Source organism: Mustela nivalis (assembly GCF_964662115.1).
Source record: "Mustela nivalis genome assembly, chromosome: 7".
NCBI classification, from domain to species: Eukaryota; Metazoa; Chordata; class Mammalia; order Carnivora; family Mustelidae; genus Mustela; species Mustela nivalis.
Window position 1 is genome coordinate 14,011,467 of NC_139026.1, and position 17,647 is coordinate 14,029,113.

Genomic DNA, 17,647 nt, shown 5'->3' on the forward strand with positions numbered 1-17,647 from the left:
CGGTACGAGGAGCTGCATTCTACCAGATCTAACCGTCATGTAGAACATGGACGTGTCACGTGCTGCTTACACCTTCTCCCTCCTTCTGGGTCCTGACTCCGTCTACCTCTACCCCTTCTGCCTTCTGGGGGGCGGGGGAACGGAGGCTCAGGGAGGATGGGTCTTGCCCAGGAGCTGGTGACAGAGCTCAGAGCTGGTGACACTTATCGCCGGACTTGACCCTCTACTGCTCCCTCCAGGACAGCCATGGGATGTCAGAGAGAGACCCTGGAGGATACCCCTGCCTGCTGCCGCTCTGCACGAGAGACAGCTTTGCCATCTGTGGGTGCTTCATCAGGCCTCCCTCCCGGAACGGAAACCGCTCGGGCAGCTGCGAGGCACCGAGGCAGAGCGCGTCTCCCTACTGCTTCCCAAGAGCGGGCCATTCGGAGTCCGGAGTGTCATTGTCCTGCTAAAGAGGCTCACGGGGCAGTGGCATCCGTGTCCCATGTACTAAACAGTCACTCGAAGGGAGAGGCCCACGTCCAGAATGGCGGCGGTGGGGGGGGGGCTTTCCTCAGCTCCTCTGCCCCCCTCTACCTGCCACACTCGTTCTGGTGAAGGCCCACGCTGGGCCCAGACGCGGAGGGGAGGGCTGGCCGGGTCCCTGGACACACGGAGGGGCTGGATCCGAGCTAGCTCACTCAGGAGGAGCCACCCCTGCCTTGCTTTCCCCCAGGGCGGCTTTGCACCCGGAGCTCAGGCCTTCCTGGCAGGTCTCCCGGCCCCTGCTTCATGGACCTGGTTCTCTAAGGCAGTGATTCACCAACCACTGGGAACCACCTGGGATGATTGTTAAACATAAAGATTTCCGGCCTTTATCCATCCAGACCCTCGACAGCAGAGCCTCTGGGTGTAGGGCCTGGCAATCTGTATTCGGACAAGCTCCCAGGTGATTCCGATTCCTCAGTTCTCAGGGTCTGGAGTTTGGGAATCATGAGAAAATGACCTGGGGTTGGATGGGCCTTTGGGGATCGTGTGGGTGTTTTAGCCTGCCTGTGCTCCAACCAGCACATGAGAAGCTCCCTGGCCCCGTGGTGTGTGTGTGTGTGTGTGTGTGTGTGTGCACATGGGTGTGTGTGTGCATGTGTGTGTGTCAGTGAGCTAGGGCTGGGCAGGGGTGCTGTGGCCAGCGGCGGAGGGCGCCCAGACTGACCTATGCTCCTGATATCAATTGTGACATCCACGTAGCCATGCTCAGCGCTGTGATACATGGCCTCCCTCAGGGCTCTCAGTTTGGCCTTGCTGTTGCGGCTGGCACACAGGGGAGGCGGGGCTGTCTCCGCCAGGTCAGTCCCCTCGGCCAGAATCTCCTCCAGGGACAGGATATCACTCTTCTCCTTTTCTGGCTGAGCGAGCAGTTTGCGGAACACATTCCTGTCAATCATAAACCCAGAGAGGAAGACACTCAGAGATGGTAGGGCTTTGCCGGGGCAGGGACGGGGTGTGGGATGCGGGGACCACTCATGGGAGACAATGGAATGATGGGAATGACTCTGGAGTGGGGGGTGGGGGGTGGTTTCAGAGGCCTGACCATGGGTGCTTATGTTTTAAGGATGAAGGAGACAGTGGGGCATGAGTGGCTTTGTTTCCTTGAGGGCAGTCTGGAGCTAAGTGCTTTCCTCAAGTATCTGGAAGGTTCTAGAACCTTCAGCCTGCACAGGGCCCCACAGTGAGTTTGCTTTATTTGGGTTCTGTGGAATAAAACAGGATGGGGGAAACCCTGAAGGAAATGTAGACGAGGAGTAACCAAACGTGTGGGGGTTTTCTTCTTTTTAAAATGGATTCTTGTCCCTTCCTGGCAGCTGAGGTGACGGGCTCGGACCAACCCTGGCCAAGGGGAGCGTTTCTGTGAGGTGAAAGCTGGTCGGGAAAGGACAAGACAAGGCCATCTGAGTGGATGTGCACTGCGTGGAGTTGGCTCTGAGCAGGAAGCTGGCGGTTAAGCTCACTCTGGCCAGGCCTGGGGTCTGGCCTGCCTCTGGGCCCCACATCCAGAGATGTAGTGGGTCTGGGGTAGGCCTGGGAATCTGCATTTTTAACAAGCACCGCTTGGGACCTTGTGGCTTTGGCCCGTCCTAGCCTACCTGTGTCCGTGGGCTGCAGCCTGGCTGAAAGAGTTCATATCCCCCTGGGGGGTGGTGGAAATTCCATTCCTGTACATGGTTCCTATCAGGGGATCCGCACCACGCTCCAACAGCAAACTAACCAGCTCAAAATTTCCTGCAAGCCCAGAGAAGGGGGTTTTATAAGCGAATCAAGCAGAGATACAGTCACAGACACACTGAGGGCCAAGGTGGCGCAGACCCTTGGCGGGGACGAGACTCGGCGGCTCTTACCTACGGCGGCGGCCAGCTGCAGGGGGGTTTCCGAGTAGTTCTCCTCGCCGTGCTCCACGGAGCCCTCCACCTTGGCCCCGGCGTCCAGGAGCAGCTGCGGAGGAAGAGGGGCCACTGAGACATTTGAGGACATGCACGGTGAGGACACGCATGAGGAAAAGCTGGTGGAAGTCAGTGCGATGCCAGGGTTCCTGCCCTCCCTCTGGGTCAGGGGCCATGGGCACAGGGAGAGGGCAGCTGGACGCCAGACGGTGAACGGACACTATCCAAGTGTGCCGCTTGAATCTCCTAGAAGCTCGGACTATCCAAGTGTGGTCCGCGGAAAGCAGCATCAGCATCGCCTGGGAGCTTGTCGGGAATGCTGGCTCTCGGGCCCCGCCTCGACCAACTGAATGAGAGTTTGCATTTCAGCAAGATCGCCAGGGGATTGACATGTATGTTCAAGTTTCTAGAAGCACTGCCTTCGGTGCTCACAGCACCAGAGTGCTGGAAGACTCCCTTTTTGGGTCTGGCACACAAAGTCTCGGAAAGCATTAGTGTGGTCTCTTAGAAACACAGAATCTTGAGTTCCGAAGGACTTTGGGGACCATCTGGGCCAGCCAGGGCCATGAGTCCCTTCTAGAACACTCTGGGTAGCTCTGAGGACAGCTGAGCAAGTTTCCTGGCCAGCTAGATCAATTAATTAAGTGGCAGAGTGAGCTTCAAGGAGTTTACTCTGTTCTATGCATTCCCAAAGATACTGGGCTTCTTAGAGAGGGCGGCTGTCCATGCTGGATCTCGCTCACAGTGAATGCGTTCTCAACACTGCTATTGGAAAAAGAGGGGGAGCAATCCGCCTTCTTTACTCCCTATCCGGGGCTCCCTGAGGGCACAGCTGGGAGAGGGCTGCTGAGGGCTTTCCTTGCCTTGTGTACCCGCAGGGGAGAGGTGGCCTGACTTCTGTTTGGCTTTGCTTGGTTGCCGCTGCTCCTCCTCCTGATTTCAAGGCTTGAGGATGCTCCTGCACTTTAAGGGAAGGCATTTGTATCCACTAGGCCACCCCCCTGGTCCCTTCTTTCCTATATCCCTCACCCAGGAGTGAACTGGGCATGACATTCTACAGGCAGAAGTCAGCTCTCAGTGTGACATGTCCTACACTCCGCCTCCTAGAACATGACTTTGGATCTGTCTGAAGGAGTCCCATGACCGAGGAAACAACTAAAGATTCCTGTGGATCTCCAGCATTGCCTAGTGGTCCCTGGAACACTCTTTCCTGCCCTGCAGACCTCTAAGAGTCTTAGATGACATAAAAGCAAGTGTTTCTGATGTACCCAAAGCTCAGCTCTATGAGGTCAGGAGGGGTAATGGACCTGGATGCTGATTTTTTTTTTTTTCCCAGAAGCACTGAAGACCAAGTTTAAGATCTAGAATGTGCTGGAATGGCTCGTCCTTGAACACCAACTGTACAACAAACAAAGAGTTCAAGCAATACAACTTAAATGCCCAGAGGACCTTGAATGAGGACATCTCTCCATACCTGGGATGGGGGGGCTGTTTCAGAAGGCCCGTGCAAGTGCAAAGGCCCTACTCTAGACCTCTGAGATCAGATTCTCATTAAGGAGTGTCCCAGTAAGTGTCCTTTAGAACCACTCCCTTGGTGACTTGGGCATGCTTCTTTCCACTGGTTGGTTAGAAACCACTATACTCTACAAAACACCAGGGTCACACCTAAGGGGATGTTCTAAGGTCTCACACCAGTCAAATCTTATGTTCACATTATGACAAGCAAAATGAGCAAATCCACAACATCACAGCTCAGGCCCCACCCCCGAGCAACCAGGAACAGCTTTGTCCGTGTGCCACTCGTGTGTGTGAGGCTGCGTGTGGGTCTGTGATCATTTCATATTGGTTAAAGCCAGGCCATATAGATCATTACATATGATATTTGTGTTTATATGATATGAATGTGCTATACTTTGTTGCAATTAACCAATATGAATCCCTTAGGGGATGTGCATGCCGGGAGAGGTACAGATTTGCATAATGGAGGAGGTAAAATTAAAGGTCAGACGTGGATAGGGAAATCCATTAATACCTGAACTACAGGAATATGTCCATGCAACACAGCAAAAGTCAGAGCCGTCCAATGGCGGGTCTCGGGGTGGACGGATGGATATTTATGAGGAGTACTGACAACCTATAAACAAATTGAAGTTATTTTCAAAATGTGACCTTGACAGTATTTCGACTAGCAAATCTGACCTATCTGTGGCTGGGCACGTGGGCTAGAGATGTACAGAAGGGCATCCTGGGAGCGCCTGGGGAAATGTTGGTGATAGCGGGCTGGCGACTTTAAGTCCTCCGTGCATCAGAAGGACTCCTTCTTGCTTCTCACCTGCCTGATGGCTGATGGACCTCCTCCAAGGACCTCCAAGGTGCCTTGGAGAAGCTGTGATGGCAGCTACCATGAGCCAGCTCCCCAGCCGGCCCCCTCTTTCTGCTTAAGGAAGGGTGGTGCTTCAGAGGGCCAAGGCATGGCAGAGAGCAGGAGATGCTGGACCAGGACACCCACACCTTTAGGGGAAATTCTCAGCAGCAGCAAACCTCAGGCAAGGTGAATTCTGCCTCAACCTCTCAAGCCAGGGGTGGTCACCACCCATCGGATGGAATGACAGTCCCATCTGGTCACAGCTCTCCTGACCTGTCCTCATTTCACTCTTTGGCTGGCTTCCTGGGAGACAAGGACCCTGATGCTGCTGGAAACTTGGGCACAGGCCCTTCCTGGACACACTGTGGGTGAGCAACCTGACCTCAGTCTTTCAATATGGGGCCTCAAAATACCCTAGGCCAAACGAGAGGCAGCAGGGCAGCTGAAGGCTGGGAATCTGCAGGACTGGTGCCCACACATGGCTTTTCTCCGGAACACCCCTGGGGCCATCTAGCCATGATGCCTGTTTCATTCAGAGCAGCTGAGTTCACTAATCACCTGCCAGGGGGGTGGGGGAGGGGAGGCCTTGAGCTGGGAGCCATGGGATGGGCCAGAGAGGACCAGAGAAGCTCACCAAGGACCCAAAGATCAGGAGCCCGTGCAGGGGTCTGCACGGTGCTGGGGGATTCGTAGCAGGCAAGAAAGTCCCCAATACTTGAAACTTGTAATAGCTAAAATGGTCTGGAGGCAAAACTGTGTCTACTGCCTGTTTTCCTCAGAGGAATATCAAAATTACTAATTAAAAAAAAAAAAAAAGCCCGGTAGTAAGACTATGAGAACATCTGATATTGAACTAACAAGGCTTCATAGGGCTGCTGAGCTGGGATCGCAGCGTGCCAACCTTTCCAGCCTCTGGGGCTGCCAAGAGATGGCTGCCAGACAGACAGACAGGATAGAACACGGTCAAAAAGCGTGAATTCACCTATTACAAGCCTCATGGTGTGTTGGGGAGGGGTGAAACCGGTATTAACTGAGTCCCAAACTTAGGCTAGGTACCCTTCGTATTTAATTCTTCCAGCAACCCTGAGATGTGTGTGATGCTGCTCTCCCTGCTGTGGATGGGGGCACGGGGGCTCCAAACGGTTACGCCACCCGCCCAAGCACAAAAGCAAGTTGCTAAGACTGGAGTTTCTGAATTTGAGCCTGAGTGTCAAATTCTAAAGCCCGTGGGGTGTGCTTTCCACTATACACATCGCACTGCCTCTAGGAAGCTTTGCGATTGGCTTTAAGACTTGGGGCTTCCGCTTGGCCAATGGGCGAGCCAATCAGGATTTGGTAGGGAGGATGGAAGATCTGGGGGAGTGACACCTCTGGGGTCCACGGATCAGCTCTGTATTAGGCAGAAAGGGCTAATGGCTCAGGAGAGCACTCTCTCACCCAATCCCCAAAGGAATGGATCAGCAGTAAGAATCAGACTCAGTCTGGCTGAAGCAAAGGAAAGCCGGTGTTCCCTGTAGCTCCGCTGGTTGTTTTAAAATGAAATGTATATGCCCGCAGCCCCTTGGAGTGTGGCTGGGCTGGGGCCTTGCGCTGGGAGGAAATCCACCAGCTGGTCTGACCTATTTTGCTGAACTGAGCACCCTCAGTGGTGGCTCTTGGGAGAAAAAGCACCCCCGCCCCCTGCTCATTTCCCACCTCTGGGGATGGCCACTGCCCCCTCACCTCGACATTCAGATCAGCTCCAGCATCCAGCAGCATCTGAACCATAGCCTCGTCCCCACGGACGCAGGCGTACATCAGGGGGGTCATGCCCTGCAGCGGGTTAAAAACCAGAGAACGGAGAGGGTTTACACGGTGGCTGTGTCACTCAACAAATGGAAACTCTCACCTGCGTGTAGGTGGCTATGCCTGTATTCAAAATCCAGCATTAAAAAAATAAACGTGCTGCCCTAGGTCTCACAAGGTTACACACCTCCATGTTTTGAAAACCAAAATGGAAGCAAAAAGTGGGGGCAGATGAATTGCCCCCCCCCCCTTTTTGGCAATTATTTTTGCTTAAGTTGGAGTATTTTCATCTGTCCTAAGGAACAGTAGACCTAAGAGTGTTTACTAAAACAAGTGGCTGATTTCAACTTAAGGGTCTTAGGAACTTTCTGGATTCTGCAACATCAGTTCAAACTACCTAATTCATAAACACTGTTTCCTTGACATTTTCTTCTTCACAATAAAACAAGTGTCATCTTTGCTTTATATAAGCTGCTGGTCAGTGTCGAGGGAAATTGGATGCCTCTGAGCTTGCCTCCACCACTGACGTGTGGTTTGACATTATCATTTACAAGCAAAAGGCAAGAGGATGAGGAATGGCTTTTAGGAATTCCCTATTTGCTTGTGACTCCTGCTAATTTTGAAGTTCCATAGCCAATAGAAGAAAGGGACAGATTTTGCAATAAATAGTGCTGTAAATGTGGCTATTCGGAAAAACATGCCAATTAGAGCCTTATCTCACACCATACACCAAAATAATTTCTAGTTTGACTACAGATATAGATAAAAAAAAATTAAAACCACAAAAGACATCTAATCGGATCTGTTTTTAGGTGTAAAAGTGATGGAAGAAATCATAAACAAAAATCATCAGTGTTGAGGACATAAATTTGTGAACAGTATAAACAAAATTGAAAGGCAGATAATAAATTGAGACATATTTGTCATATTATAACAAAGGTTTATATGTCTAATATGTAAAGAGCTCTTCTAAATAAAGAAGACAGTAAGGCTCCAGTGAAATCCTCGCCCAAGGTAAGTAAAAGATTAATAGGGAAACACATACATTGTTGGAGGGTGTGTATAAGGAAACAAAGTCTCTGGGAAGGTAATTTGAGACTGAGAACCTCTAGAAAGGTTGATGTGTTTGAGCCACTATTTCCACTTTTAAGAATTTCCCTAATGATGAGCATAGCATAACATACAGGATCGTAGGATCATTATTTTGTGCTCCTGAAACCACTGTGTCAACTATACTTCAGTTAAAAAAAAAATCCTCCCTAATGAAACAATCAGGGATTTGAACAAAGACTTGTGTGTTTAACTCAGCATTATTGACGTAAGTAATTAGAAACAACCTAAATATTTAACAACCAAGGATGGTAAACTGAATAAATAACATGACCATTTCATGTAGCCATTAAAAGTGATTTAATAAAAAAAAGTGATTTAATAAAATATTTAATGATACTGCAAAGTACTTTTAATATACATTATTGGGAAAGGCAAGATGTTATAATTCCCTGTTTTAAAAAAATATAAGAGAGAGAGAGAGTGTGTGTGTGTGTGTGTGTGTGTGTTAGGACTCCTCACTGCCCAGGAAAATTCTTAGCTGCTGTTCCTTCCCTGGGACTTGCTGCATGAGCTGTCCGTATGAGAAACAGCTCCATCTGTCCCTTGTGACTCTCCATCTGGGGCTCACGTTGAAAACCGCTGTTTGTTTTCTCTGTCCGTGACATCTTCAACCACATGGTGTCTCCGGACTGGTAGAAACATGAGCCTTTCACCACCCCTCAGTTTCAGGGGCTGGGGGACAGCTGCCGATCTCTGAGGTGCCTCCTAGGGCTCTCCAGAACGACTTCTGTGTATCTCAACGTTTGGTAAAAATACTCCTGGAGTTGTTCTGTGATGCAGTAACAGACAGGCAGGCAGAGAACTAATTTTAACCACGCTGAAAAAAGGACTTGAAGGACACATGCTAAATATAAATGACGGCTATCTGGGTGATGGCATTATTTCCTTTCTGGAATAGGCCTATTTTTCTCTATTTTCCATTTCAGCTGCAACGATCATGTGCAACTTCTATAAGGATGAACAAGGATATTTTTATATTTTAAAAACTAAAACTAAATAAAATAAAATTTAAAAAGTGACCCTAAGTCACCAGCAGGGGGAGTGCGTGCGTGCGTGCGTGTGGGTCTGTGTGTGTCCAGGGCCTGCTGCTGCAGCCATCTTGGGACATGGGGCTGCGCACCTGCTGGAGGGGTGGGGGGTGTTCGCTCAGACTCTCAGACCCTGTACCTGTTCGCTCATGGTGTTGATCCCATCGGGCCCCAGGAGAGACACTGCCTGCTTCACCAGGTCCGTCCGCCCACAGTTCAGCATCCGGAAACCCAGGTCCTGCTTAAACTTGGCTTCGATGGCCACTGCGTCCAGCTTCCGAGAAGCACAAAAGCAATCGTCGGCCCTAAGGAAGGGAGAGATGGTCAGTTGGTTGCAGCGGCTTCCCCAGGAACTGGTCCTGGAGGACCAGGACAGCTAGAAAGAACCAAGGATCCTTTGCATTTTCCACGTCAATGGCCCGTTCCTAGGCTCCAGTTAAAATACGGATGTCTTGATCCTTGGTCCTTTGTAACCGGGGCTCGTCTGTCTTCCTCTGTGCTAAACACGACAGAGGGAATATTTACTGTTTGCTACGGGCGAGGTGCTCTGCTAAACTCTTTTTTTTTTTTTAAGATTTTATTTAATTATTTGACAGAGATCACAAGTAGACAGAGAGGCAGGCAGAGAGAGTGAGAGGGAAGCAGGCTCCCTGCTGAGCAGAGAGCCCGATGCGGGACTCGATCCCAGGACCCTGAGATCATGACTTGAGCCCAAGGCAGCGGCTTAACCACTGAGCCACCCAGGCGCCCCTCTGCTAAACTCTTGACGTGAGTTCGTTTGTTCAATCCCCGCACAACCCCAAAAGGCAAGGACTATCATTACCCCTCTTGTAACCATGGAGATAGGCATACAGATAAAGGACTTGCCCAGGACCACCCAGCCAGCAACCTATAGGAGACACTGTCGCAGACCCCCTTCTATCTCCTCTCCTTGCTAATTCAGAGGGTGGAAACTGAGGAAAGGAGCCAGGTGCTCAGATTGCCTCCTTCCACTGCAGCTTCTAACTAAGCCACCTTGTGGCATAAGAAGAGGTTAAGTCTGTGAGGGAACAATGTTCTTTTTTATCTTTGGAGGACAGGAGAGGGGCTACTGTTCCAGAAAGTTTATGGCACCGAGGTTCCTCTTTATCAGTAAGCCTAGGACCTGGGGGGAGAGCCTTGAGGGGCGAACCACAAAGGGAGCCTCAGGAAGTGGGTGGGGTGGGTGGGTATGTGCTTGACTCATGGTTTGGTTTGTGATGTATCATTCATCTCTGCGTGGGGAGAAGGCCACCCCGAACTAGGAACCCAGGGTAGGAGATAGTAGGGTTCTGGACAGGAGGCAGCAAGAGTTTGCTTCCGGCCACCAGGGGGCGCTGATGCAGTGAGGATAGAAACCGGAGCAAGGCGTCTGAAAGCTTGGTGTGGATGTGGGGTGTAGTCCGCAGGCACACCTCAGGAGCTGGGTGTGGGGTTAGGCCTCCAGGGGCCTATTTGTATGAGCACGGGGAGGGACCAAGAAAACCCACAGCTGGCCAGGACCCTGAACTCCAGGATTAAGACCTTTTCACGGCAGGCAGGGGAGACAAGACCACGCACTACTGTTGGAGGACTCGCCAGGGAAGCTCCACAGGTGGTTGAGGGGGAGGGGAGGACAGAGGGACTCTTGGTCTCAGCATCAAGATGCGATGGGATTTGTGCCATAAGGCGTGATGCATGGTGCTCTGGATTGGGGACTCTCACAGTGAGGGTTGCCAGATTTAGCAAATAAAAGTTCTAGTACACTAGAACGCTATTTGCTGTTTAATTCTGAAATTGAAATTAAATTGTTTTTGAATTTTTTTTTTTTTTTTTTTTTTTTTTTTTTTTAATTTGGGAGCAGGCAGAGCCACCTGCCATGATTTGAAAAGAACGCAAGGAAAGACCATGGATCCCAACCAGCATCTGCAGGGCAAGAGAGGAAATTCTCAGTGTGGCAATGGGCTGCATCTAAGTTCTCCCCCCCCCCCCCAAAAGGTCCAGGCCGAATGGACAGGACAGAGCAAAGAGGATGAGTGCAACAGGGCCAGGTTCTGGGGCATAAATAGAGGCTTCTGGAGAGGGAAGTGTTGGGGTCTGCATGTGTTGTGTGGCCATGTCTGGAGCCTTGACTGGGTGGCAGGTAGGGAAAACTTTTCTTCTAGAAGACCATGTATCTAGTCCCGGAAGAGGCTGATTTGTGAAATCAAGGGCCTCCTGCTTGAGAGCAAAGATGCTACAAATTGTCATTGTTCGTGAATTTGCAGTTTCCTCTCCCCTGTTTATGTCTAAGTCCCTTCTGCTATCCTCCATGCTTGACTGACTCTCTCAAATAAGCATTTTTTTTTTTTTTTTCCTGGAGTCAAGTTGAATTCCACATGACTGGAGAAATGTATACTGAGCACCCACTGCGTGTAGGCACCACGATAGGGGCCAGGAGAAGGGAGACACAGACCCCCCACCCCATGTTCCCTGAGAGCCCAGACTCATAAGCCAGTAACTCCAAGAACATCACCACAAGTGTTTTCCAGCTACAGAGGCCCTTGATTTTAATTACAAAGAGACAAATGGCAAGGAAATTACTGTAGCTAAGATGGTGATGATGATAATAATTGTTATTATAGGAAGCTAACATGCGCGCTGAGTTCTTATTATTGAAATCTAAGCTCTTTCCGCATATGAAGTCATACAGTCATCACGACAAGCCCACAATAAGGGCTCTCAGGAGCCCCTTTCTAGACCTGAGGAACCTACCCCCGTCATAGAGCTGGTAAGCACGAGCCCATATAGTACGGGGTGTCTGGAATTCAACTTTTTCTTTCTTTCTTTTTTTTTTTGCAACTTTTTCTTAACACATCCACCACCCCCCAATTTCCCAAACCTGTCCCCCAGTCATCCTGTCCCTCTGTGAATGGCACCCCTGAGCTCCCAGATGCTCAGACCAGAACCTTCTCCCATGCTCATGATTTTGCCGCCCCAATTCCAAATCCATCCCCTGCTCTCCAGTGGCCTGGCTTCCAAACACCGGCCCCTGAGACCAGGACCCGAGCCGAAATCAAGAGTCCGAGACTCAACCGACAGAGCCACCCAGGTGCTCAAAGCAGTCTCTCACGCGAGAGTGAGCTTAAATTGTAAATAAGACTGTGTGGTCCCTCCGCTTAAAACCTTCCCATGCCTTCCCCTGTACTGAGACTAGAATCCAGCTCCCGGGGCCTGGCCCCGCAGGCTCTGCAGGGGTGGAGCGCCCCCCACCCCACCCCCGCGTCCTTCAGCAGGTGCCGCCCTCCACTGGCCAGCATCTCTCCTGCCTCGCAGGCTTTATTCTCCCTCTTCCCTCTCCTGGCTCTTTGCGGGGCTGGCTCCTTCTCACCCTCCCAATGTCATGTCCAAAGGAGGCCTTCTAAGGAGGGTACCCCCCTTTCCTGCCTTTCCACACCCCATCTCTGGCCAATTTCCTCCTCCCCTTTCTTAGCACTTTTCACAATCTGTGACTACAGCATTCCATTCTTTCTGTCTGTCTATCTTACGGTTTGTTTTCAGCCTCCTGGGGGCAGGACCACATCTGTCCTGTGGTGCCTCTTGTGTGTCTGAAGCATTCGGTCTTGCTTGAGAGCGAAGCCCTGCACCACTTACCTTTTCTTCTTCTTTTTTAAATTAACATACAGTGTATTATTTGCCCCAGGGTACAGGTCTGTGATTCATCAGTCTTACACACTTCACAGCACTCAGCATAGCCCGTACCTCCCCCAATGTCCATCACCCAGCCACCCCCATCCTGCCCACCCTCCTCCCCTCCAGCAACCCTCAGTTTATTTCCCGAGATGAAGAGTCTCCTGTGGTTAGTCTCCCTCTCTGGCCTCATCCTGTCCCATTTTCCCCTCCCTTCCCCTACAGCAGGTCCCGGGAAACCCCTGTTTTTCAAGAATCCCTCAGTCGTACAAAGTGAGTAATGGTTGTGATTACTCAATGTTACCAGCTAAAGCAAGTAAGAGACATTTTCCGTAAAGGCTTGTGAAAACGTGGCTTTCTGTTCAACCTGGTTTGTTAGAAAATTTACCTCTGCAACATTGAAATTCCTGCAGCACTCTTGTAAACACGACTCAGAGATCCATTTACTCCTTCTGAAGGGCCTGGAAGGATCTGCCACGGAAGACCAATAGGTCCCCTTGGGGCCTGGCAAATACGTGCACCTCTCGAAGGGTGGGACTAATTTATGCAGAAATCTATGAGGCCAGTCCCCTGGGGCTTCACCAGAAGGGGATCAACTCTGTGGTTTCCCCCTCCAGTGGCTTTCAATGACGCCATAAAAAATCTGATCAATTTAAGTAAGAGGTCAGCTATGGAAGTAGTCAATTTCTCTGATTTCTCAAGGGCCCTGGCCCCGAGAGACTGCCTCGATATTGTCTACCCCTTCCAGAATGTAACTTCAGAAAGATGTTTTCCAAGGAGGCCCCAACACAGCAAGCGATTGGGTTGACTTTGGTCCCCTGGGAAGGAGGTAGCACTGGGGAGGGGTGTGATGTTTTCTGCTGATCTCTTGATGAACTCCCACTGACACAGGCAAGCAGCTGAGGCCTCAGACACATTTTATTCATATATTCATTTTTAAAGCTAGCATGCATGGGAGTTGTGAGCATGAACTCTGGTTCCCAGTTCTGCCACTCAGCGGCTGTGTGATCTTGGGGCAGGTTCCTTAACCTCTCTGATTTTCAGCTTTCTCCTCCGTAAAATGAGTTTAGTAGGAACACCTTCGTCCTAGGATTTCGGATGTGGGTTAAATGAGACAATCCACGTATGGTGCTTAGCAAGGTACAGAGCTTTGCACATAGTTCTCATGAAGTGTTCACGATCGCATATCATAATCGTTACGGTAAATCACAAGGCAAGGCGTAGCCTGGAGAGAACGCACTGTATTTGGAAGGACCAAATACAGAGACTTGGAGACTGAAGAACACTGTAGTAATCGTGCTTCTTAAGGTTTCAAAGGAGACACTGCAGCTAAGAAATTCCACCAGAATAAAGGCAGTCCTTTTCCCTGTGGGGAGACCCTGGCCCTCAGAAAAGCTGCCAGGCCTCAGCATGGTTTTGCAAGCAAACTGTAAGTGATGACAGAGGTTGGAAAGGGAGGGGGATGGGGTCAGGCTCCAAGAAAGCACAGTTTCTGGAACATTTCAACAAGCAGGAAATGGTAGAGCAGAGCCACTCAGGATGCTGGGGGCTGCCCAGCCAGGCTCCCAGCCCCTCTTTTCTCTCCTACCCCAGGACCAATCCTGACCCCATTGATGCTGGAAGGTGCCAGGCAGTTCCCAGGCTCCCTGAGCGATGAGTCTAGCAGCCCCTCTCCAAGGGTGTGGCTTGGATGCCTGCCAAGCTGGGTTTGTCACTAAGTGCTTATGCTGTGCACCTAACCTTGCACAGGTAACTCGGTCTCATTCCATTTTCTCACGTGTAACATGGAGACCCTAATATTTTTACATATCTTACCGACCTAACAAATACACGTTCTTACCACGTACCAGGCATATTACAACTTTTGGCAAGTGTTAACATGTTTAATTCTCACAATAACTCCACGAGGAAGGCTTTATTGTTATCACATTTACAGACAGGGAAAAATGGGGCACAGAGAGATTAATTAACTTGTTCGTTGTCACACAGCTAATAAGTAGGAGTCGGGATTTAAGCCCAGGCAGTCTGGCTCCTGAGTCTGTTCCACTAAGTGCTCTGTACAGCCTAGTTCTTAGCAAGGTGCTGGCAATCCCTGGGCTTCTGTGCATGACTCTGGGATCTGAACCTCAAAGGCCCAAACAGTCCCCAAAACCATGACCTGCCCTCACCAGTAAAAAAGAAGCCAGACCTTACTGTTTGCTCTCTGTGTGCCAACCACCATACCGAGCGCTCAATTCCTACCACTTCAACTGACTTCCCCTTGAAGGCATTGTTATCATCATTCCCATTTTCTGGACAAGGAAATTGAGGCATGGGTCTGAGTGTTCGACAGCAAAGCTTGTCTCCCACAGAACAGGAAGAACCTACTGCTTTAGACCTGAGTTCAGACCACTACCCCCTTCCCTCCCTGCCCCGTGCTTCAAGCCTGTTGCCTTGGGCAGGGAAACTAACCCGTCTAAGCCTCTCTTTTCTGATCTGCAAAGCAGGGATGGTAACGCTGGGACTTACGCCTCTATCTGGGATGAGGATTAAGAAATAAAGCTTTGGAGCCACTCAGCACAGCGTGTGATGATAACTGCACACAGAATGCATACTTATTTGTATTTGTCTATGCACACTGTTTTGTGATTGTAGGTCCTCTTTCCCGGGATTTAACGAGGCATCTGGAAGTCCCCCACTCCCTACCCTCCCACTCACGCTTCTTCAGTCCCAGGGCAGGTCCCTCTTTGCCCCCACAGCTCTTTCCAGCCGCCATGGAGCCCAGCCCTCACCGGGGCCTTGTTTGCAAGAGCTCTCTGCTCTTGTTCCCATGGCTTCTCACTACCTTGGTCTACCAGCAGGCTGGCAGCCTGGGACAGAGCAGCTTCCCAGGCCCATCCCAGAGGCAGCCGCCAGGGGTCAGCCTGCAGGGGTGGGGGAGGCGGGCAGTGGGAGGGGTGGAGCCACTCTGCCCTGCTCTCATGGAAGATGCCAGTGCCCGCGATCGTGGGGCACAGAGGTGTTTACCCACAGTGGGGATGACTCTGGGTGGGGGGTGCAGTCCCCCTCTGGTGCTTGGGCCCCAGGACCTGTGATCTGCTTTATAGTATGGTTCCCAAGTCACATTACTTGCCTTTTTTAACAGTGGTCAAAGAAAGAGTAAAGATTTGCAGTTTTCCTAACACACTATAGTCAATCCGAACAATGGCATTTACAGATAGCCTTCCCAGTGCTAGACATCCCATGTAAGAGCTCATCTCATCCTCCAGATAATCCCACTGTTGTCTTTATTTTACAGACGGAGAAACTGAGGCACGAGCTTCTGTCACTTGCCGGAGGTCACACAGCTCATAGGTGGCAGAGCTGTCATTCAGCCTCACTGGTCTGACTGCTGAGCCCATGTTCATGTCCTGCTTCGACCCTCACAGGAACCCCAAAAGGCAGGCTCCCATATTCCCATCTTACCGATGAGGAAGCAGCAACCAAGTGAAATTAACTATCTTGCCTTCAAGTCACTTGGCTCCTTCTGCCTCCAATCCTACCCCGGCTGGGGGAAATGCCACGATTCATTCATTCCCATGTACTGTTCCCTGAGCGCCAGCAGCAGGCAGGTCAGGGTCAGGAGCTGGGACCAGCAGTGAGCTGGCCAGATCAGGAGCTGGGACCAGCAGTGAGCTGGCCAGACCTGGCCCTGCCCTCGCAGGCTGCATGGGGAAGGACACGAAGCAGGCTGTTGGCTGCAGTCGTGACCACATAATGGAAAACGGAGGGGTCCAGAAGAAAAATGAGAAGCTTAACCCCAACTCTAAGTCCTAATTGAGACTCCCAACAGCCGGCCTTTCATGTTCCTTGGTGGGATACCAGAGAGATGTATGATGTCGAGGAGACAACGATGCTGATTTCATTTATCTGGACCCCAGGAAGCTTGCTGAAGGGTGGCAGAGAGAACTACTGATGATGTATATCCCGAAACAGCCCAGCTCCTGGCTGCATAACCCAGGGCAGGTCTCCCCAATCTCTCTGGGCTTCCGCCTCCCCATCTCTAACATGGGGAGAACAGGACGTATGCGTTTGGGTTTTGTGGGGGAACAAGGCAGACTGTGCACATGAACCTGTCCGGCTACTCTGGAGACCTGGTGGAATAGGGACACATGCCTAGGAAATGTGGGATGTGTGATGCTCACAGAGACTATGACTTTCTAGAAGACGCAGACATCGGTCAGCCATCTGAAATGCAACAGAAACGTCACGGACGGTCAACGCCCCCAGCACCTCTTCAGGAACAAGGGCCAACGTGTTGGCTCTGAGACAACACCCAAGCCAGGCATGCAAAACAGGGTTCATCTCAGGCACGAACTCGGATTCGTTCGGACGGCTGCTGGAGTGTGGTGTGGGGGATTCTGAGGCCGGGTCTCAGCTTGGCCAGGCAAGAGGAACATGGCGCCCTTTAAAGAAACATTCTGAAAGCAACTGGTAAGGCGGAATAGGGCCAGGGTAAAAGCTCAGATAAATGTGGTTTTAAGTCGTGGCTGTACCCCCCATCAGCTGTGTGACCTTGGATAAACCGCATCTCCTCCAACAATATCAGTTTTTCTCCTCCGTAAAATGGGGCTGTGGGGCTAGTCAAGTTCTTGGGGGCCTCCAAGCATGGACATTCTCTGAGTTGATCCCATGTTTTCTGGTGCTCATGAACCATTCCCTCCTAGGCACCAGCTTTCCCCCCTTTCCTCCATCACAACCCGTGAGTGTCTCTGTTTTTGCTCTTACATCACTCAAACTCTTGTTCATGGCCAAGAGGATCATCTGGGAAAAGCTGTGTGGCAAGGAGTGCTGTCTCCCAGCATGCGTTCTCCACCCCTCCTCTTAGAGTGGCACAGAATCTTCTGCCTTCTTTGACTTTTGGCACGGCTTGTGGCTGTCCCGTTAGAAATTCTGTTTCCCCTTGTGGCCGGTGACAGCCATTTGGCTAAAGTTCACACCAACACACATGAGCAGAAGGGACATAGGAAACTTGCATGTCCTGCTGGGGAGCGGGAGCCAGGTCGGACTGGCTGGGAAAGCCAGTGCTGTGTATCTTCCCCATTCTGGGTTGGCGACATCTCCTTGTCAGCCTGAAATCAGCCATTGTGGAAGCATTTACACCACGGGAGCCGGCAGACACCACAAGCCACGACTCCCGCTGAACTTTCACCAGCACACCACTGTCTATGTCATCTGCTTAAAAAGAATATTCTAGCCCTGGGATAACAGTCCCATCTCCCCCTCCCCAGCAGATAAGCAGACCTGCCTAT

At 51.0% G+C, this 17,647-nt stretch overlaps 1 protein-coding gene across 4 annotated transcripts in view; it reads right to left on the minus strand.

The window, feature by feature from the left end:
* Window positions 1-17,647, minus strand: part of ABTB3 (ankyrin repeat and BTB domain containing 3) — a gene marked incomplete at its 5' end in the record, with an annotated part of 291,518 nt that overhangs the window by 39,430 nt on the left and 234,441 nt on the right. For 2 of the 4 annotated variants that reach the window (XM_082740558.1, XM_082740561.1), the window contains 6 exons: window positions 1,196-1,416; window positions 2,127-2,262; window positions 2,379-2,472; window positions 4,453-4,554; window positions 6,508-6,597; window positions 8,851-9,016. In XM_082740558.1, the coding sequence (XP_082596684.1) occupies window positions 1,196-1,416; window positions 2,127-2,262; window positions 2,379-2,472; window positions 4,453-4,554; window positions 6,508-6,597; window positions 8,851-9,016 (809 nt within the window). The remainder of the gene's footprint in view (window positions 1-1,195; window positions 1,417-2,126; window positions 2,263-2,378; window positions 2,473-4,452; window positions 4,555-6,507; window positions 6,598-8,850; window positions 9,017-17,647) is intronic. The other 2 variants (XM_082740559.1, XM_082740560.1) reach the window with 2 other exon arrangements.